General features: G+C 48.1%; 1 protein-coding gene and 1 long non-coding RNA gene across 29 annotated transcripts in view; one reads left to right on the top strand and one right to left on the bottom strand.

The window, feature by feature from the left end:
• Nucleotides 1-22,796, bottom strand: part of CUX1 (cut like homeobox 1) — a 472,306-nt gene that overhangs the window by 206,093 nt on the left and 243,417 nt on the right. For all 28 annotated transcript variants that reach the window (NM_001261815.2, XM_028844758.2, XM_077994468.1 and 25 more), the window contains 1 exon segment: nt 7,963-8,041. In NM_001261815.2, the coding sequence (NP_001248744.2) occupies nt 7,963-8,041 (79 nt within the window).
• LOC144339799 (uncharacterized) lies at nt 1,685-4,064 on the top strand. The gene is made up of 2 exons (XR_013415175.1): nt 1,685-1,888; nt 2,048-4,064. It is a non-coding gene; the product is annotated as an uncharacterized LOC144339799 (long non-coding RNA).

Genomic DNA, 22,796 nt, shown 5'->3' with positions numbered 1-22,796 from the left:
AAATTCCAGCTATGCTGGAAGAGCCTGTTAGAAGCGGTCATTCCAGAATATTCCCAGCTATCTCAGAGCGTCACATTTTAAGAGCAGAGACATTTATTTCTCGTTTCATTACAGTAAGGGACAGAGGCTATTTTACTTGTTTTTTTTTTTTTTTTTTTTTTTTTCTTAAAGAGATGGGGGCGGTCTTGCTATGTTGCTAGGCTGGTCTCGAACTAGAGACAGAGGCTGCATATTTTACTTATCTCTTTTTTTTTTTTAAGAGATGGGGGTCTTGCTATGTTGCCCAGGCTGGTCTTGAACTTCTGGCCTCAAACACTCCTCCTGCCTCAGCCTCCCAAAGTACACTGATTACAGGAGTGAGCCACTGCGCCTGATCCCCAGAGTCATTATTCACAGCCCCGCTGACTATTTCAGTGTCTCCGTCTGGCTGCTGTAGGGCTTGGCTGCTCCTGGGTCCTTTTCCTCTTCTGCGCACTAAGCCCCACTGACCCGACATTCTCTCCATCTGCTAGTCTTCTTCCCGTCCCAGCTCCTCCCTGCTGCTGCTTTCTCTGGTCAGAAAACTGCCTCCTGTGGCTTCTTCTCCTGGCCTCAGTTGGTGCCACCTTAGGGCAGCTGCCTCTGTCCTGCTTGATTCACCTTATTCTATAATCTCATTGCCCGTTGGGCTTTGCTTATCACACCTCAGACTCAGTTGTTATTTGTGCAATTACTTTTTCTTCTTCTTTTTTAAATTTTTTAATTTTTTTTTTTTTTAATTTGACAGGGTCCCACTCTGTCACTCAGGCTGAAGTACAGTGGCATGATCTCGGCTCATTGCAGCCTTGACCTCCCGGGCTCAGGTGATCCTCCCACTGCAGCCTCCTGAGCAGCTGGGACTACAGGCGTATGCCACCATGCCCAGCTAATTTTTGTATGTTTGGTAGAGACGGATTTTACCGTGTTGCCCAGGCTGGTCTTCAACCCCTGGGCTCAAGTAATTCAGGTAATTCAGCTGCCTCAGCCTCCCAAAGTGCTGGGACTGCAGGTGTGAGCCACTGCACCTGGTTGCAATTACTTTTTAATGCCCATATTCCCACCAGGCTCTATAGTCCGAGGGCAGGAACTGAGCTGGCTATTATATCCCTGGGGCTCAGCCTGGTTCTTGATGCCCCGGGGGTATGGTGGGGGGATGAGGGGTTCTGGGGTCTCAGGCACTGACCTGAGTAATACCCAGGGAGATGAGTCTGATAATACTCATGAAACTGACTAAGGAATGAGAAGCAATCTGGTGGCAAATGAAAACAACAGAAACATCAAGGTCTGAACTATCAAACCTGCTCAGAGGGTGCATGAGGACCATGATGGTTCAATGCTACTCTATCGCTAAATGCTTATTTGGTGTCTTTATTTTTATTTTTTGAGATGGTGTCCCGCTCTGTCTCCCAGGCTGGAGTGCAGTGGCGCGATCTCGGCTCACTGCAAGCTCCGCCTCCCGGGTTCACGCCATTCTCCTGCCTCAACCTCCTGAGTAGCTGAGACCACAGGCGCTCGCCACCATGCCTGGCTAATTGTTTGTATTTTTAGTAGAGATGGGTTTTCACCATGTTAGCCAGGATGGTCTTGATCTCCTGACCTCGTGATCTGACTGCCTCGGCCTCCCAAAGTGCTGGGATAACAGGTGTGAGCCACCCCGCCCGGCCATCTTTATTTTTATTTTTTTAATTTATTTTTTAGACAGTTTTGCTTTGTCACCCAGGCTGGAGTGCAGTAGTACAATCTCGGCTTACTGCAACCTCCACCTCCCAGGTTCAACCGACTGTCCTGCCTCAGCCTTCCAAGTAGCTGGGATTACAGGTGCCTGCCACCACGCCCAGCTAATGTCTTGTATTATTTTAGTAGAGATGAGGTTTCACCATGTTGGCTAGGCTGGTCACAAAGTCCTGATCTCAGGTGATCTGCCTGCTTCGACCTCCCAAAGTGCTGGGGTTACAGGCGTGAACCACCACACCCGGCCTTAGTGTCTTTAATGTGAAGGAAATTACAGAAGGTGGAAGATGAAGAAGAGGGAGGAGCCAGAACACCGAAGGAGAAGTGGGTGGGTGGGGATGGTGGGGGATGGTGGGGGATGAGCTGGGGTGGAGGGAGATCCTACCCTGTGTGCTGGGCTTGGGGCGCTGATGGGACCTGTGGTAAACCAAACACAGATCCCAGCCACCAAGGACCCGCCCCAAAGCCGAAGGCCTCAGATGCGCATGTGCTGGTTTGGGCAACCCCGAATGCTAAGTGCCGTATAAATGTCTATGCAGGCATGTAAATCTTTATAGAGTGACACGAAAGTAAAATGAGAGTTCGGAGAGCTATTAAACTGCTACAACTCAATAAAAGATACATTCTGTTCTCCTGCAATTGACTTGTCTTAGCGCTCTGCAGTGCTCGCCCTCACTGGGAAGCTTCAACCTCGGAAGGGTGATTCACTGGAAACAGTAGGAGCCTGAGACCAAAAAACACTCAGCATTTTGAAGAAATAATTTGATTCATTAATTTCTGCATTCGTTTAGCAGTACTTATGGAGTTTCTGCCACATGGCAGGCACTGGGGTGGACACAAAGGAAATAATTAGCAACAAAACTATACTGAACCAGTCTCTTGGCCAGTTACCATGGAATTACGATGGACTGAAGGGCAGGGTCCCAGGCCAGGGTGTGTGTGTGCACAGGAAGGGTCCCCTAAAACTGCTGGGGAGGCCAGGAAGGCCTCTGTCAGGAAGCGGCATCTCAACAGGTTAATCCAGAGGGGTTGGTGGCGATTAGCCAGGAAGAGTCTGGCCGCCCTACAAGCACTTAGACTCACATCAATGTGAACTGCAGACTGTAGGGCAGGAGTTGGGGTGAAGGGAAGTGGCAGGAATTGAGACACATCCTAGAGGTCGGATGGCCACAGTTGGTGACAAGATGCTCAGAACACAGGCCAGGAATGGTGGCTCACGCCTGTAATCCCAGCACTTTCGGGGGCCGAGGCGAGTGGATCATCTGAGGTCAGGAGTTTGAGACCAGCCTGGCCAACATGGTGAAACCTTATCTCTACTAAAAATACAAAAATTAGCCAGGTGTGGTGGCGCACGCCTATAATCCCAGCTACTTGGGAGGCTGAGGCATGAGAACTGCTTGAACCCAGAAGGCAGAGGTTGCAGTGTGCTGAGATCATACCATCACATTCCAGCCTGGGTGACAGAGTGAGACCCCGTCTCAGGAAAAGCAAAAAGCTCAGAACATGAGCAGCAAGGTGGGAGGTGATGCTACCCACCAAAATAAGGCAGGCAGTAAGAAGATGGCTTCTGCCAGACACATCGGGTGGGTGCCCGCCAGTCATCCCAATGGGAAAGTCCAGGCGGCAGTCGGATATGCAGCCTGGCACTCAGGAGTGAGACCTGGACCATGGACAAAGCTCTAAGAGTCACCAATGCAACCCTTGGTGAACTCCACTGCTGAGGACCCAGTGAGAGTGGTGGGAATTTGGGTCCATTGACTCCTTCAGTCATTCAGTATGCCCCACCTGCTGCACGCCAGGCTCTGGGCAAAGAGCCACAATGCAAAGCCCTATCCTCATGGAGCTGTCACTCTAATGAGACCCAGAGATAAGCAACGAGGAAATGCACAAATAAATAAAACTTCAGAAAGGGGAAGCAGGTGGGAGCTGGTTTGGTCAAGTGCCTGTCACTCCTGGGTTGGGTGGGACTCTGGCTCCGCTGCTCCTGGGGCCAGCTTGGCGGCTCGCCCTGTGATCCAGGAGCAGGGCTGTGCGGCACATAGCTGGAATGCCTGTTGCATTATTCCCAAGGGCTTCCTCCTTTTTCCTGTGACAGTGTGAGCTGCTGTCTCTTGCAAGTAGCAGAACTTACTGCACCCTACTAATGTTTCTGGGTTCCACTGGATTAAGGCCTGAAGTATGCAGACAGTTAAGGCATCCTGACTCCCCCGACTGAGTGACTGTCAGTAAATGCATCATTACTATTGACCGGGCCCTTCCTGTAAGCCTCAGCCACAGAATGATTGCATCTGAGCAATAATCAGACTTTAAAACACAGGGAGAGTGCTCCGAGCACCATTCCTGCTTTGCAAGTAACTTGTTAGATCTGGCAGATCACAGCATTTGTAAGAAATACCTGGGAGGCGGTGGGTGAAAGTGATCTATGTGGAATGTAGATGTATTTTGATTGACTTTTAGTATTATAGAAAACATCAAACATTCTTTGCTCCCACCATTCATCAATTTAAACTGCAAACTTCAATTCTCTGGCCAGAAATAAAAATTGTGAAGAATATCACCAATATAGGAAAATGCTTATGGTAATAATAAGAATCATAACATTAAGCGAGAAAGGCAGAATACCTATGCTGTGATAGAAATTCTTTAAAATTTGCACATGTACATGGACAAGGTCGGCTCAGGTAAAGAGGAAACATTGATGAGAAAAACGGTCTTTTTTTCTACGGGAAATTCACACAGAACGTAACTGCGGAGAAAGAAACCGAGCAATGTTTTAAAGTGGCTGCCCAGTTGGAAAATTTCACTAGGGAAAAATTGAGGTGCAAATTTGACTTTTGGAAAAGAGATTACAGGTTATTTAGAAAACAGCAGCTAGGTGGGGCGCGGTGGCTCACACCTATAATCCTAGCACTTTGGGAGGCTGAGGCAGGCGTATCACCTGAGGTCAGGAGCTTGAGACCAGCCTGGCCAACATGGCGAAACCCCGTCTCTACTAAAGTACAAAAATTACCTGGGTGTGGTGACAGGCACCTGTAATCACAGCTATGTGGGAGGCTGAGGCAGGAGAATTGCTTGAACCCGGGAGGTGGAGGTTGCAGTGAGCCAAGATTGCACCACTGCGCTCCAGCCTGTATGACAGAGCGGGACTCTGTCTCAGAAAAAAAAAAAAAAAAAAAGAAAGAAAGAAAGAAAGAAAGAAAAGAGATTACATATTATTTAGAAAACAGCAGCTAAAGAGTCTTTGGGTCTCTGGCAAAGATGAAGTGAGCCAGTCTTCTTTGGACTAAGTCACCAACTGGACAAGGTTCTCAGCTGGAAAACACTCCCTTCTGGGATCCTGCTCCCAGAAGTGGTAGCAAGAACTTCTGGGAATAGAACGGAGCAGAACCTTCCTGAGCCCAAGGAACCAACAAAAAGTCAGAGAATGAACTCTTTCGAAACACAAAATGAAATTTCTCAAAGCCCAGGTCACGCTTTTTCTGTAAATTCTTTATCCCTGTGTCAGTAAGGACATGACATAGTCCAGAGAGAAAATTCTCAGCCACTACCTTACAAACAAGAAAATGCCAGCGATGCCCAACCCACCAGGCTGCTGACGCCCGAGGGACAGTGCTCTTGAGGCAGAAGAATAGGGTCTGCAGGTAGGGAACCGAAGGCCGATTCACCCTGACTTCCTAGAACTAAATGGAAGGGAAAACCCCCACTTTCCACACCTAAGTAACAAAAGGACCACCCGCTACTTCCTTTGCAAACCCCAATCTTTTCTGCCCTGCAGATGGGAAATTGGTTGCCTTCTGCAACCAATCAGATGTTTCCATAGAAGTGAAACTTTGTAACTTCAGCCTCTGATTGGTTGCAACCAATCAGACTGATTGCAGGGCCAAGTCTTCCTTTGCATAGAAATGCAACTTTGTAACTTCACTTTAGCCTCTGATTGGTTTCTTTCCACAACCAATCAAGATGTTTGCACAGGAGTGTGACCTTTTTAACTTCACTTCAGCCTCTGGTTGGTTGCTTTCTGCAACTGATCAGACTGATTGCGGGCCAGCACTTCATTTACATGGGATGAACACCAATTGGCCAATGGGAAACCTCCAGAAGTTATTTGGACCCAAGAAGAATCTGTATCTGGGCCCTGAGCGGCTGCTCAGCCCACTCCCACCCTGTGGAGTGTACTTTCATTTTCAGTAAGTATCTGCTTTTGTTGCTTCATTCTTTCCTAGCTTTGCGCATTTTGTCCAATTCATTGCTCAAAACACCAAGAACCTGGACACCCTCCAGCGGTAACACTGATCCATTTTACTGTGAAGGAGCCTCTTCGTGAGGCTCAGTCAGGCTCTTCAAGGAACTCCTAGTCAGATACAAACTCTCATAGAAAACCAAAAGGCTAGAATTTGGAACTAATAACTAGATAAGCTCCCAAGACAGCAAAAGTTTAGAACAAAGCAAACCATTCTCTATGGTTAGGCTGTTCCCTGACCCTGTTCCATTTTACAGATGAAAACACTGAAGTTCAGAGAGGAAAAGGAATGTGATCCAGGGAAGAAGAATCTGGGTCTCCCAACTCCCTGTCCGAAGTGTTTGGTGTGACCTCTATTAATCCCAGCTCCAAGAGGGGACAGCAAAGCCCGTGGTGGACCTGAATTAGAACACAAGTACAGGTACAAAGGAGACCTGAGTCGGCCTCGCTCTGTTAATGTAGCTCTAATGACGTCAATGATATTCAGAGAATTGCTAACAAGGGCAAGTGCGCAACTGTAATGGGTGGGGAGGGGAGGGTGGTGGTAATTCCAATTCCTTGCTTGGCGGAGAAAGGCAACAAGTGACTTTCCTAATTATCTGATAAGCATCTCTCCAGAGCTGAGCTGGGCCCCACATGGTTATGTCCATCACCTTACTCGAGATTCTAAGGCAATGGAGGACCCACAAACAGGACCAGAGAGTTCAAGGCACTCTACATGCCTTCTGACTTTTCCAGAATAAATAATCGGAAGCCATCATTTCTCAGAATGCCTCACAAACATTATTTAAATTTTAATTCTTCAATCCCTCTAAAAGAAGAAACAGGGCCGGGTGTGGTGGCTCCTGCCTATAACCTCACAGCACTTTAGGAGGCTGAGGTGGGAGGACCGCTTGAGCCCAGGAGTTCGAGACCAGCCTGGGCAATACAGTGAGACCTCATCTGTACAAAAAACACAAAAATTAGCTGAGTGTGGTGGCACGCACCTCCCAGCCACTTGGGAGGTTGAGCAGGGAGGATCGCTTGAGCCCGGGAGGTAAAGGTTGCAGTGAGTAGAGATTGCGCCACTGCACTCCAGCCTGGGCGACAGACCGAGACCCTGTCTCAAAAATAAATATATAGGCCGGGCGTGGTGGCTCAAGCCTGTAATCCCAGCACTTTGGGAGGCCGAGACGGGCGGATCACGAGGTCAGGAGATTGAGACCATCCTGGTGAACACAGTGAAACCCCGTCTCTACTAAAACTACAAAAAACTAGCCGGGCGAGGTGGCGGGCGCCTGCAGTCCCAGCTACTCGGGAGGCTGAGGCAGGAGAATGGCGTGAACCCGGGAGGCGGAGCTTGCAGTGAGCTGAGATCCAGCCACTGCACTCCAGCCTGGGCGACAGAGCGAGACTCCGTCTCAAAAAAAAAAAATATATATATATATATATACATATATAAATATATAAAATTAAAAAAAATAGTAAAAGAAACAACTTATATACTTGGTTGTAGCTGCAAGGATTATCAGTTACCTCTGCCCATAACCCTTAAGTGAAGGGCTTGTCCAGGGGCCACTGATCTTGGATGACCTGGCAGGGGGAGCGGGACACTCCAGGTGTCTTAGTAGGGCCATTCCTAAAGTCTTAAAGTACGAGGGACTTCTGCACAGCACACACACATCGGGTTTGCATCTTCTCTGCAGTACGCGTAGTGTTTTATGCTGTAGCCTCAGAGATTTGGGTCTCTGCTTTTACAAAGTCATCCCCTAGAGATTACATGAGTACTTCAACAAGTACATCCAATTTCCTTTCATACCCAAAGTCTGGGTTGTGGAGAATTCATGTGTCCTGCACTCCCTGGTTTCTTGGGGGAAGTTGCCACTGATGGCATATTTATTTTCCTTAGGAAAGCCAAGAAGAATGGGCCCAAAACCCACCGACTCACCAGACACAACGCCCCCCAGTGGTGGGCCATCAGTGCCGGGGCTTACCTGGGACGTCAATCAATCTTTTGTAGACATTCAAGAAAGCTGCTTCAGCTTCCTTGCTTCTTTTACTCAGTGCATCAATCTGAAAGGGAAGGAAAGAAAGAAAGAAAAACAAAGAGCTCAATATTTGTCAAGAGGTAATTTACAAAGCATTACACATCTAGTGAATTCCCGTAGCGGGGGAAGTCTGATTCCTCCGCACAGATGCTTGACAACTGGGCTTCAACCTCTTAGAGGAAATGCCTGCAAACACAACAGTACCCTGTTCATGAAGGTAAACGAGAGAGGAGCAGAGATTTGAGAGTATGGAGCCATTCACTATACAGCAGGGAACACTGGGTGGATCTTCCATACAGAATGGTCTGGCATGCCCTTCCTGGTCTTTTTTCTTCTCCAAGTACTGACTTAAGAGCTGGCCATGTGCTAGACACTGCTAAGGATCAGAGGTGGGCAGGAAGAGACAGTTCCTACCCCCAGGAGCTCAGGGTCTAGGAGGGAGACAGGTATGTAATTAACAAGTAATTAAATCCCTGGGGACATGGAGAATGGAACTTCAGGCAGTAAAGTTGTGACCTTGGAGCAGAGTCTTTAAAAGCATTTCACCCAGGTGGACGGGTAAGACACTGCATGTAAACGGACGGACACATTCAAATCCCGGGAGCAAAGAATTTCATACAAAAAAAATTTTTTTTTTGAAACAGAGTCTTGCTGTGTCACCCAGGCTGGAGTGCAGTGGCACGATCTCAGCTCACTGCAACATTTGGCTGCCAGGTTCAAGCAATTCTCAATCTTCAGCCTCCTAAGTAGCTGGAATTACAGGTGCTCACCACCATGCCCGGCTAAGTTTTGTATTTTTAGTAAATATGAGGTTTCATCATGTTGGCCAGGCTGGTCTTCAACTCCTGACCTCAGGTGATCTGCCTGCCTCAGCCTCCCAAAGTGCTGGGATTACAGGCGTAAGCCACCGCATCTGGCCTGTGTGTTCTGTTTTAAGACACTTATTTGCATGTCAGCGTGTGCTCCATTCCAGATTAAGAGTCCACCAACACTGCTACAACACACCATGGGGCATAGGGGACTGCGAGAGTCTGCCGGGTGGGAATGCGGATACATATGCGGGAGCTGTGGGTGATGCAGCTGGACAAGCAAGTGGGGTGAGATTTTGAGGGGCAAAAGGGTATATGGTGCAGGGAGACCCTCATCACCTGGGCAGCGGTCAGGGTGGAAAGAGCACAGGAGGGGGCAGGGAGGAAGAGACCCGTTGGATGTCACTGCCTTCATCCGAGTGAGATGCACTGGGCAGTGGTTGGGGGTGTTGAGGAGGAGGAGAGGGCGGATGGAGAGATCAGCGACACACACAGTTGACGTGAGGCCCAGAAGAACAAGGTGAATCGAGGACGGTGCCCGGGATTCCAGATTAGGCAACTGGCGAGGTTTTGCGACAGTGGCCAGGATTGGTTTGTTTTGTGAACTGACTAGCTGAGCCAGTTTCCCCTAGTGTAGACGTCTGTTCATCAACTATGCTGGACGCATATGCAAAGAGCCTGCCATGGTTGGACCAACCTGGTAGAATATTCAGCTTACCTACACACTTGCTGAGACAACAGATTGCATTTTACAGCCGAAACATGCAAGATTGCACATGTACCAATGTCATACTGGCTCAGGCAAAGGACAGGAAATTATATATTCCGTCTGTCCCCTCCTAGAACTATGCTGTCTCCGATGTTATTACAGAGGCAAAGGATGTGGTTTAATTATAGGGCCTCTCACCTGAGCCACCGGGCAGTTTGTTAAGAGCTGAAAGAGGTCTCCTGATTAAGGATGTGGGGTGCTCAGAACTGGGGGACGATGGCTAGTGGGAGCTGGGCCTAGAAAACTGAACGCATAGTAGCCTAGTGCAATGCAAGCATTTCCACCTTCTAACAAGCTGTGCACCAAGATTCAAATTTGAAGTCAATTCTTTGGAACTCAGACACATTTCGACCCCCCTCAACCCAATAAGATAAGGCTGTGATTCTGGGCCAGGTGTGGTGGCTCATGCCTGTAATCACAGCACTTTGGGAGCCAGGGACAGGAACATGGCTTGAGCCCAGGAGTTCAAGACCAGCCTGGGCAAAATAATGAGATATCTACAAATTAAAATTTCAAAATTTGACAAAAAACATTAGCTGGGCAGGGTGGCAATGCACCTGTAATACCAGCTACTTGGGAGGCTGAGGTGGGAAGACTGCCTGAGCCTAGGAGTTTGAGGCTGCAGTAAGCTGTGTTCACACAACTGCACTCCAGCCTGGGCAACACAGTGAGACCCTGTCTCAAATAAAAACAAAAACAAAAAACAAGGTTGGGAATTTGGTGTTAAGTAGAGTTTCAGAACAATCTACAAGGACTTTTTGTTTGAGATGGAGGCTAGCTCTGTTGCCCAGGCTGGAGTGCAGTGGTGTAATCTCAGCTCACTGCAGCCTCCGCCTCCCGGGTTCAAACGATTCTCCTACCTCAGCTTCCCAAGTAGCTGAGACTACAGGAGTGCGCTACCACGCCCAGCTAATATTTTTTATATTTTTAGTGGAGACGGGGTTTCGTCATGTTGGCCAGGCTGGTCTTGAACTCCTGACCTCGGGGGTCAGGAGAGATTACAGATATGAGCCACCATGCCTTGCTTACAAGGACTATTAATATGACAAGACCGCCCTTTGTTTTTAAAATAACCCCCTCCCCCATTATTAGCAACTCATGCTTATTGTGTGATCAGAAAAATATCAAAAATATAGAAAAAAACTTAAAAGTATAATTAAAATCTGCCACTCATAGGCAGGAGTCAAACTGTCAAGTCTTTATTTCTAATATTTTTTTCTAATTATATTAAAAAAAAAAAAAAAGGGTTTCAGTCAGGCACAGTGGCTCACGCCTGTAATCCCAGCACTTTGTGAGGCCAAGGTGGACGGATCACGTGCTCAAGAGTTTGAGACCAGCGTGGCCAAGGTGATGAAACTCCATCTCTACTAAAAATACAAAAATTAGTCGGACATGGTGGCGTGCACCTGTAATCCCAGCTACTCAGGAGGCTGAGGCAGGAGAATTGCTTCGCTCGTACCCAGGAGGTGGAGGTTGCAGTGAGCTGAGATGGCACCACTGCAGTCCAGTCTGGTAACAGAGCAAGACTCTACCTCAAAAAAAAAAAAAAAAAAAAAGAAAGAAAGAAAAAAAGAGTTACATGAAATGCAGACACACAGACAAACAAAAGAGAGATGTATTATACATTAGAGTGGTCTTGGACTGGGGGTGATGGGAAGGAGGGGCTGGTGGATGCCAACTGACGGGTGTGGGATTTCCTTCTGGGGTGATGAAAATGTTTTACAATTGTTTGTGGTGACAGCCGTACAACTTTGTGAATATCCTAAAAGTCAATGAACTCCAGACTTTAAATGGGTGAATTATATGGTATGTGAATTATATCTCAATCAAGCTGCTTAAAACGCATGTGTGTATGTACGTACTTGAAATCAGCCTATACGTAAGATTGTGCGTTGTGCTTTCTTTCCCTGTCGTATCATGTACCTTTCTCAATATCTATTACAAATTTTGGGAACTGTCTAAATGGCACAGTTTCAACTGTACCTAAGCCCGCATGTTATAGATGTCTGGAGTAAGCAATGGATTTAGAGTTGCTTCTCCGGATGAATTGGAACACTCCCTGGGGCTCAGTTCTAGGAGAGGCAGGTGGGTAGCAGAGTCCATCCAGAAAGCTGGGCAGACGCCCTGGCTGCTGTCCGTACCGCTTGACGGCCACACAGAGGCTTCTCTTTCTGGCTTAGGATCTGCCTAGGGAGGGCCCCTCACTTCCCAGGTATTCCAACTGAGGGTACCGGGTGGCTGCGTCTCCTGGAGGCAAGGGCTGGGATCTGGAAGGATCCTGAACTCTGTCCTCCGGTCTCCCGTTTGGGTTATTCCCGGGGATGTGGGGTTTGGTAATTTACACGGCACACTTCGGGGCTGTAACGGGCTGAACTGTGTCTCTCGAAAGACGATGAAGTCCTGACTCCCAATACCTGTGAAGGTGACCTTATTTGGAGCTAGGGTCTCTGCCAGTGATCAAGGTAAGGCAAGGTCATTAGCCTGGGCCCTCGTCCAATAGGATCCAATAAGAAGGAGAAAGCTAGACACCGAGACACGTTAGACAGGTAGGATGTTACAGGGAGATGAAGGAGAGACTGGGTTGATGATCTATAAGAGGAAGATGACCAGGAAACCACCAGAAGCTGGAACAGGGACACAGCAGATTCTCCCCTACAGCAAGCAGAAGGACCCAGCCCCATGGACACGGGGGTTTTAAAACCACTCCACTGACCCGGGAGCGGTGGTTCACACCTGTAATCCCAGCACTTTGGGAGGCCAAGGCGGGTGGATCACCTGAGGTCAGGAGTTCGAGACCAGCCTGGCCAACATGGTGAAACCCTATCTCTACTAAAAATACAACAATTAGCCGGGCATGGTGGTAGGTGCCTGTAATGCCAGCTACTCAGGAGGCTGAGGCAGGAAAATCGCTTGAACCCAGGAGGCGGAGGTTGCAGTGAGCCGAGATCACGCCACTGCACTCCAGCCTGGTGACAGAGCGAGACTCCATCTCAGAACAAAACAAACAAACAAAAAACAACCACTCCATGTGTGTCCGTGTTGTTTTATCTAAACCAGCATAAAAACCAAAACCCCTAGTGTTCCTCCACTCACTGGAGCTGTATCACAGGGACCATGACTCTCAGTCCTCTCTGCGTGCCCTCCTCCACTAACACAGGGAAATTCCAGCCCAGTCCTGAGGAACACAGTCAGGCTGATGAGTTTAATTAATTCAGTATGCAAACAGACCATGAGGTTTCTTAAAACAGACTACTTAAAAGATCCCCCTCAGCCGCATAGACAAGAATGGGCCTCAAGGCTGGGCGTGGTAGCTCATGCCTGTAATCCCAACAATTTAGGAAATGGAGGCAGGAGTTCAAGACCAGCCTGGGCAGCAGAGTGAGACCCTATCTCTACCAAAAATAAAAATGAGCTGGGCATGGTGGCAAGCACCTGTAATCCCAGCACTTTGGGAAACCGAGGTGGGAGGAGGGCTTGAGCCTTGGAATTCAAGACCAGCTTGGGCAGCAGAGTGAGACTCTATCTCTACGAAATACAAATTAGCCAGGCACGGTGGTACACGCCTGCAGTCCCAGCTACTTGGACGGGGAGGTGGGAGGATCACTTGGGCCCAGGGGTTCAAGGCTGGAGTGAGCTATGATTGAGCCACTGCACTGCAGCCTGGATGACCAAGCGAGACTCTGTCTTAAAAAAAAAACCAGAATGACCCTGAAGTTGGAGTTTGGTCCATCCTCCCTCTGCAGCTCACCCAGTCGGTGGCGGGTTGTCCCTTCGTGTGACTTCCCTGCTGCAGCCGGTGACCTCCTAGTTCCATGCTTTGCTTACTCGAAACACCCTTTGCTAGCCTCTCCGTCCACTCAAAACCCATCTATGCTGTGAGACCCAATGCACACACAACTTCCTCCAGACCTGGAGCTGGGTTCCTGGGCTGCTCTGAGTCTGGAGTGGCGGAGGGAGCCAGAGCTTTGAATGCCAGCCCCACCTCATCTGCTCGAGGAGGAGACAGCAGTGGCCTCCTGGGGTTGGACGAGTCACTGACCTACCCTGGCCAGGGCCCCAGTACCAGACACAACACAGTGACTGCCACACACAACAGCTTCCCCCCAGGTGTCCACATGACTACTGGCCAGGAAGAGCACCCGTGGGAGGGAGAGAGGAACGGACAATATCCTGCTCATCTTCATGCTCATGCTGGCCCCCCATCCCCTCGCGGCCATCCTGCAGGGAGCCCAGCCCATCCATTGCGTGCCTTGGAGGTGCAAGCCAGAGCTTGGTAACACAGCTGCCTCTGAGAAGGGGAGGGATCTGAATGAGCAAACGTCTGAGGCGAGGTCTTAAGGCAAGGATTGCTGAAGAGAGGATCCTAGGCTAGGGTTCCGGCTTGCTGTGCCTGCGTGCATGATAGCTTGAGGTAGGTACCATGCCCTTAAAACCATTTAGAGCCAGCACCGTTGCTCATGCCTGTAATCCCGGCACTTTGGGAGGCCAAGGTGGGAGGATCGCTTGAGCCCAGGAGTTCAAGACCAACCTGGGCAACATAACAAAACCCCATTTCACACACACTATCGCACAGACACAAAACCATTTAGAAGAAGCTAAACTGGGATGGATCTAGAGACGGTTAGACACTGGCCTGCGGCCTTGGGTAAAACCTGTCCTGCTCTGAGGGATCAGCCTCTTTTTCAGGCTCACCTCCTGCCATGCCTCACACTCCTGCCACACCCAGTCACTCCCAATTCCCAGAACACATGAGCAATTTCCCCTCCGCCTGGAAGGCGCCTCCCAGGAATGCTACCCTGATCCCCAGGCTCAGAGCAGATCCATCTCCCAGCCACGGCCACTCCCACCACCACCTGGGGCTGTCCTGGAGTTTTAGGACGACAGATAAGGCTGACTGATTCAGGGATCCTGAATTCCTGGAAAACTAAGCTGTAGCGTCAACTGTCTTTCCTCCCGAGCACGGGCACACAGTGGGTGTTTAATATGCTTTTAATATCTTCTGCAATGGCCAACTGCATGGTCTGCAGATGTGACCCAACGGTTCAGGAATCCAGGTATAAATATTTATGAAAATGCTCAATATGTAAAGAGTTCTTGACTGGGCATGGTGGCTCAGGCCTGTAATCCCGGCACTTTGGGAGGCCAAAGTGCGTGGATCACTTGAGGTCAGGGGTTCGAGATCAGCCTGGCCAACATGGTAAAACCCTGTCTCTACTAAAACTAAAAAAATTAGCTGGGTGTGGTGGCAGGCACCTGTAATCCCAGCTTCTCAGAAGGCTGAGGCATGAGAATCGCTTGAACCTGGGAGGAGGAGGTTGCAGTGAGCCGAGATCGCGCCATTGCACTCCAGCCTGGGCGACAGAGCAAGACTCCGTCTCAAAAAAAAAAAAAAAAAAAGAAAGAAAGAAAAAGAAATGCTTAATATGTAAAGAGTTATCTGTGTAGTAAGCATTTGTTTGGTGTGCTGTGAGATGATGACAGTCACTTGGCTGGTAGTAGCTCCTGGGAGGTGTCTTTCTCTACTGTACACACCCAACAGCGCTCTCCAGCTGTCTTCCTGCGGTAACCCGCACATCTGCCCTAATGGCTGCTACTGGATTCCACGGTTATGTGTTCAGCAACATCACTTTCATAAGGTTGAGGTTTTTTTTTTTTTTTAAATGTAGTGTTACATTTACTTATTTATTTATTTATTTTGAGAAGGAGTCTTGCTCTGTCACCCAGGCTGGAGTGCAATTGTGCGATCTCGGCTCACTGCAACCTCCCCTCCTGGATTCAAGCGATTCTCCTGCCTCAGCCTCCCAAGTAGCTGGGATTACAGGCACCTGCCACCATGACCAGCTAATTTTTGTATTTTTGTAGAGACAGTTTTCACCATGTTGGCCAGGCTGGTCTCGAACTCCTGACCTCAAGTGATCCACCAGCCTCGGCCTCCCAAAGTGCTGGGATTACAGGCATGAGCCACCGTGCCCGGCTAAGTGTTACATTTGAAGACAAATGTGTAGGTACAATGGCTCACGCCTATAATCCCAGCACTTTGGGAGGCCGAGGTGGGAGGATCATTTGAGCGCAGGAGTTCGAGATCAACCTGGGCAACGTAGCAAGATCCTGTCTCTACAAAAAATAAAAAATTAGCTGAGTGGGTGTGGTGGTGCATGCCTGTGGTCCCAGCTCCTTGGGAGGATCCCTTGAGCCCAGGAGGTCAAGGCTGCAATGAGCTATGACTGCACCACTGCACTCTAGCCTGGGTGACAGTGAGACCCTGTCTCAAATAAAATAAGATAAAGACAAATGTCCACAGGAAGGTATTTTAATCTAGCTCTCAATCAGTACCTGCTTATGATAGTATAAAAACTAGGTTTGGAAAACGAGTTCATAGAAATCCACCAGGTCTCTGAGCTATGGAAGGGGTGAGAAATTGCCCAACCACGCGAATGCCAGCGGGGCTGTGCTGTGGGTTCCCGGAGTCACATGTCACACGGAATATGCTGCTGCCACTCCCAACTACCATCCAGGCTCCCTGGAGGAGGTGTCACACATCTCTGCCCACTGCCACGTGACTTGTGGTGTAACAGCAACTTCCTCCTGGGTGCTTTCCTTCCCCAGTGATGTCAGGTGTGGCCACATGAAATGCTTTAGCCAATGGTATCTAAGTGATGGTGTCTTATCTGAGCGTTAAGATCTAAGAGCCAGTGTGCTCCCTCCCTCTGCTGCGAGGACCTTATAGGACCTGCTTCCTCTACTGAGATCCTAGAATGAGGATCACCCACAGGGCTGGGGCACAGTCACAGCCAACCCCCAGCCAACATGACATACGAACAAGAAATGATCTCTGGTTGCCAGAGGCCACTGAGATTTGTAGCAGTTTGTTTGTTACTGCAGCATAATCTAGTAAAAGCTGATGGTTACAGATCTCAAGAGTTGGCCGTATCTCTAAGAGATTAACATACAGTGCCGGGCACAGTGGCTCCCTCCTGAGCTCAAGTGATCTACCCACCTCAGCCTCCTGAAGTGCTGGGATTACTGGCATGAGCCACTGTGCCCGGCCAAGAAGTGCTGTGTATTTTGAAATAAAAAAGGCTCATCTCTCCAGTGTACCACAGGGGCCTGGCCATGCCCGTGTGGTAGGCAAGTCCACGCCACACACAGCCAAGAGCCTGGGCATGCTGTTGGCACACCAGGGTTTGATTTCCAGCTCCAACATAAAACAGGTGCTCTGCCTGTGCCATTGAATTAACCTATCTGGGCCTCAGTTTTTTCATCTGCGAAGTGGGGTGATACATCTTGGTTGCTGTGAAGATCAAAGCAGCGGCAGCCCTTGGAAAACAGTGAAGGAACTGCTGTCTCACCAGCTTCACTTCTCAGATGCAGAAACCCACCAAGTTACTTGGAAGCTGGCCCCTGGCCCCTCCTAGGGATATAACATCCAGCATTGCACACTGGGGCTGGGGGCCACGTGGTCAATGGAAAGAGCATGTGGTTTGATGGAAAGACAGACTTCGGTTTGAATCCTAGTTCCAGCACACACTGGCTGGGTGACTGGGAGGCAGGTTACTTAAATGCTGAAGTCTCTGGCCGGGCGCGCTGGCTCACGCCTGGAACCCCAGCACTTTGGGAGGCCGAGGCAGGCGGATCATGAGGTCAGGAGATTGAGACCATCCTGGCTAACATGGTGAAACCCTGACTTTACTAAAAAAATACAAAAAAATTAGCCGGGTGTGGTGGTGGGCACCTGTAGTCCCAGCTACTCGGGAGGCTGAGGCAGGAGAATTGCTTGAACCCAGAAGGTGGAGGTTGCAGTGACCCAAGACACTATGCCACTGCACTCCAGCCTGGGCAACAAAGTGAGACTCCGTCTCAAAAAAAAAAAAACCATATATACACACACACACACACACACACACACACACACACACACACACTGAAGCCTTGGTCTCTTTGTCTATTAAGTGAGCGTAGTAACTCCCTCCTTGTTGAGCTGTTGTGATTATAAATGTGGGAACCTCCTACATCAAGTAGCTGACACTGGACACTGTCTGGATAGGAACCAGGTCAACATCACTAACCTTCAATAATAAATCCAAAGTCAGCATCTTTCTTTCGACCACACCATAGGTTATTCCCCATCATGATAAAACCAAGCAGGAAGCCAAGATGTGGAAAGTCCTGGAGGACCAGGACCCTAAGCAACATATTTTTTTTTTTTTTTTGAGATGGAGTCTTGCTCTGTTGCCCAGGCTGGAGTGCAGTGACATGATCTCGGCTCACTGCAAGCTCTGCCTCCTGGGTTCACACCATTCTCCTGCCTCAGCCTCCCGAGTAGCTGGGACTACAGGCACCCACCACCACACCCGGCTATTTTTTTTTGTATTTTTTAAGTAAAGTCAGGGTTTCACCGTGTTAGCCAGGATGGTCTCAATCTCCTGACCTCGTGATCCGCCCGCCTCGGCCTCCCAAAGTGCTGGCATTCCAGGCGTGAGCCACTGCGCCCGGCCCCTAAGCAACATTTAAGACCACAGTGACAATGGCATATTCAAGAACAATCTACTAGCCTGTATACTCCGGGAGTTTACAAGCTAATGATTCAGAAATAAACACAGGCCATTAAAAGAATTTTCAAATCGATGAGCTCTGTCGGACCATAGGCCAATAAAAATCAACAAAGCTGCAGGGATATGATAGGGTAGTTCTGTCTTACTCAAAGTCTGGCTGTAGAATGTTTTCAACAGCAAAGCATGGTTTGAAGGGCCACATGAAACGCTAGAAGTCAGCTAAGACTGACCCGGGTGCTGTCTGAAAGAGACACCTACGCAGGCCAAAGCTTGAGGGTTTTAATTTTTTTTTTTGAGATGAAGTCTCACAGTCACCCAGGCTGGAGTGAGGCGGCATGATCTCGGCTTACTGCAACCTCCACCTCCTGGGTTCAAGTGATTCTCCTGCCTTGGCCTCCCGAGTAGCTGGGATTACAGGCACCCGCCACCATGCCCGGCTAATTTTTGTATTTTTATTGGATGGGGGTTTCACCACGTTGGCCAGGCTAGTCTCGAACCCCTGACCTCAAGTGATCTACCTGCCTTGGCCTCCCAAAGTGCTGGGACTACAGTGTGAGCCATCACGCCTGGCCCCACTTAGTAAAGTTTCTAAGAGGAAAACTAGAGAGGCCCTGAAGAACCTGCTGGCTTGGAGAAAGGATGTGGGATCCATAGAGGAGATTTGTGGCAGGGGATAGCACAAGATTAAAAGCCAAGATGATAAAAAAAAGCAACAAGCATTTCTATTCTCCTTGAGTTTACGAAGCCCTTCCAAGTACGTCTGCCATTCTGGCTGTCAACATCTATCTGAAAGGCTGTCTTGGGGAAGAAAGATTAGCTGTCTTCTCTCTCCCCACAGTGCAAAACCAGAATGAGCAAGTAAATGCTCCAGTATGGCAGATCACGGCTTAGACAACAGGGAAACCTGCCGGCAGCAGGCTCTTCAGAGGAAGGAGGTGCTGGTTGCTTGCTCACCCCTGCTTCACTTCTTCCTGCATTCTGTCAATAAAGTTGTTTAAGGAGGCTAAGATGCGCTAGGTGGTGTTCTATCCCAGCCTATGGGAGACAGAGATTCCTACTGCTGCTCCCAAAAAGCTTAAGATGGGGTAATGCTCCCCTACCCTACCTCCCTTGGGTAAATCCTGGTGGGGGTGTGGGGGGCAGGCTTCCTAGGGGATAAATGCCTACCTGAGATTTTTACATCACCATTGTTGTGAGTAGATAATATATGCGTACAATAAAAAAAATTGTAAAGTTATAAAAACATACACATTCAGCAAGACTGCACAATGCAAGATCAATATATGGGCGTACCTTGAAGATAACGCAGGTTTGGTTCCAGACCACCATAAGAAAGTAAAAACAGACCAGGTGCGGTGGCTCACGCTCGTAATCCTAGCACTCTGGGAGGCTGAGGAAGGTGAATCACCTGAGGTCAGGACTTTGAGACCAGCCTGGCCACGATCGTGAAACCCTGTCTCTACTAAAAGTACGAAAAAAAAAAAATTAGCCAGGTGTAGTGGCACATGCCTGTAATTCCAGCTACTCAGGAGGCTGAGGCATGAGAATTGCTTGAACCCAGAAGGTGGAGGTTGCAGTGAGCTGAGATTGTGCCACTGTACTCCAGCCTGGAGTGAGACTGTCTCAAAAATAGAAAAAAAAGGCAAATATGACAAAAAGAGCGAATATTGTAATTAAGCAAGTCGCATAATTTGTTTGGTTTTCCAGTGAATATAAAAGTTATGTTTATATCATTGTCTATTAAGTATGTAATAGCTCTATGTCTCAAAAAATGTACATATCTTAATTAAAAAATACTTTATTGCCAAAATATGCTAACGATTATCTGAGCTTTCAGGGAGTTGTAATGTTTTTGCTGGTGGAGAGTCTTGCCTTGGTATAGATGGCTGCTAGACTGATCAGGGTTGTGGTTACTGAAGGTTGGGGTGACTGTGGCAATTTCTTAAAATAGGAAAACAATGAAATTGGCTACGCTGATTGACTCTTTCATTAACACAAGATTTTTCTGTATCATGCAATGCTGTTTGATAGATTTTTACCCACAGAACTTCTTAAAAAATGTGAGTGGATCCTCTCAAACCCAGCCACTGCTTTATCAACTCAGTTTATGGAATATTCTAAATCCTTTGTTGTCATTTCAACAATATTCACATCATCTTCACCAAGAGTAGTTTCCATCTCAAGAAACCACTTTCTGGCCGGGCGCGGTGGCTCAAGCCTGTAATCCCAGTACTTTGGGAGGCCGAGGCGGGTGGATCACGAAGTCAGGAGATCGAGACCATCCTGGCTAACATGGTGAAACCCCGTCTCTACTAAAAATACAAAAAACTAGCCGGGCGTGGTGGCGGGCGCCTGTAGTCCCAGCTACTCGGAGGCTGAGGCAGGAGAATGGCGTAAACCCGGGAGGCGGAGCTTGCAGTGAGCCGAGATCGGGCCACTGCACTCCAGCCTGGGTGACACAGCGAGACTCCGTCTCAAAAAAAAAAAAAAGAAACCACTTTCTTTGCTCATCATAAGAAGCACCCCCTCATCCATTCAAGTTTGATCATGAGGTTGCAGCAATTCAGTCACATCTTAGGCTCCATTTCTAATTCTAGTTCTCTTGCTATTTCCACCGCATCTGCAGTTCCCTCCTCCACTGAAGCCCTGAACCCCTCAAAGTCATCCATGAGGGTTGGAATCCATTTCTTCCAAACTCCTGTTCATGTTGCTATTTCAACCCCCTCCCATGAATCGCAAATGTTCTTCATGGAATCTAAAATGGTGACTCCTTTCCAGAAGGAAAGGATTTATACTTAATTTGCCTAGATCTATCAGAGGAATCACCATCTATGGCAGCTGTAGCCTTACAAAATGTATTTCTTAAAAAATAAGACTTGAATGTCAAAATTACTCCCTGATCCATGTGCTGTAGAATGCAGGTTGTGTTAGCAGGCATGAAAACAACACTCATCTTGTACATCTCCATCAGAGCTCTTGTTGACTAGGTGCACTGTCAATGAGCAGTCATATTTTGAAAAGAACCTTTTGGCTGGGCACGGTAGCTCATGCCTGTAACCCCAGCACTTTGGGAAGCTGCGGCAGATGGATCACAAGGTCAGGAGATCAAGACCATCCTGGCTAACATGGTGAAACCCCATCTCTACTAAAAATACAAAAAATTAGTCGGGCATGGTGGCAAGCGCCTGCAATCCCAGCTACTTGCAAGGCTGGGCAGGAGAATCACTTGAACCCAGGAGGCAGAGGTTGCAGTAAGATGAGATCGCACCACTAGACTCCAGCCTGGGTGACAGAGTGAGCCTCTGTCTCAGACAAAAAAAAAAAAAAAAAAAAAAAAAGGAACCTTTTTATCAGCTGGGTGCGGTGGCTCATGCCAGTACTTCCGGAGGCTGAGGTGGGCGGATTGTGAGGTCAGGAGTTCGATACCAGCCTGGCCAACATAGTGAAACTCCGTCTCTACTAAAAATGCAAAAATTAGCCAGGCATAGTGATGGGAGCCTGTAATCCCAGCTACTCAGGAGGCTGAGACAGGAGAATCACTTGAACTTGGGAAGCAGAGGTTGCAGTGTGCCAAGGTTGTGCCATTGCACTCCAGCCTGGGCGACAAGAGCTAGACTCCGTCTCAAAAAAGAAAAGAATATTTTTTTCTTCTGGGCAGTAGGTCTCAATGGTGGGCTTAAAATATTCAGTAAACCATGCTGTAAACAGATGCTGTGATCCAGGCTTTATTATTCCATTTCTAGTATAGGCAGAGTAGGTATAGCTGAATTCTGAAGGGCTGTAGGATTTTCCAAATGGTAAATGAGCAATGGCTTCAACTTCAAGTCACCAGCTGCATTATCCCCTAATGAGAGTTGGCTTGCATTTGGAAGCTTTGAAGAAAAGACACTGACTTCTCTTTAGCTATGCAAGTCCTAGATTATGTCTTCTTTCAAGAGAAGGCTATTTTACCTACATTGAAAATCTGTTGTGTAGTGCCATCATCTTCATTGATTATCTTAGCTAGATCTTCTGGATAACTTGCTGCAGCTTCCACCAAAGCATTTCCTGCTTTACTTTGCACTTTTGTATATGGAGATGAATTATTTCCTTAATCATCATGAACCAACCTCTGCTAGCTTCCAACTTTTCTTCTGTAGCTTCCCCACCTCTGTCAGCCTTCACAGAATTGAAGATTCAGGGCCTTGGCTTGAGAGAATTAAGACCCAATTAAAAGAATTAGACTTTGGCTTAAGAGAATGTTGTGGCTGGTTTGATTGTCTATCCAGCCACCAAAATTTTCTCCCTATCAGAAATAAGGCTTTCTTATCATTCATGTGTTCACTGGAGCAGCACTTTTCATTTCCTTCATGAACTTGTCCTTTGCACTAATGACTGGGCTAACTGGTGCAAGAAGTCTAGTTTTTAACCTACCTCAGCTTCCAACATGCCTTTCTCACTGAACTTAATCATTCTTAGCTTGTAACTTAAAGTGAGAGACATGTGACTGTTCCTTTCATTTGATTAAACAGGCCGTTGTAGGATTATTAATTCAACTAGTTTCAATATTGTTGTGTCTCAAGAAATAGGGAAACCCGAAGACAGGAAGAGATGGGAAACAGCTGGTTGGTGGAATAGTCAGAACACACACAATATTTATCAATTAAGTCT

This window comes from Macaca mulatta, chromosome 3, assembly GCF_049350105.2.
Source record: "Macaca mulatta isolate MMU2019108-1 chromosome 3, T2T-MMU8v2.0, whole genome shotgun sequence".
Lineage (NCBI taxonomy): Eukaryota > Metazoa > Chordata > Mammalia > Primates > Cercopithecidae > Macaca > Macaca mulatta.
The sequence above is the reverse complement of the archived record's forward strand: the minus strand, read 5'-3'. Positions and strand labels throughout refer to the sequence as shown.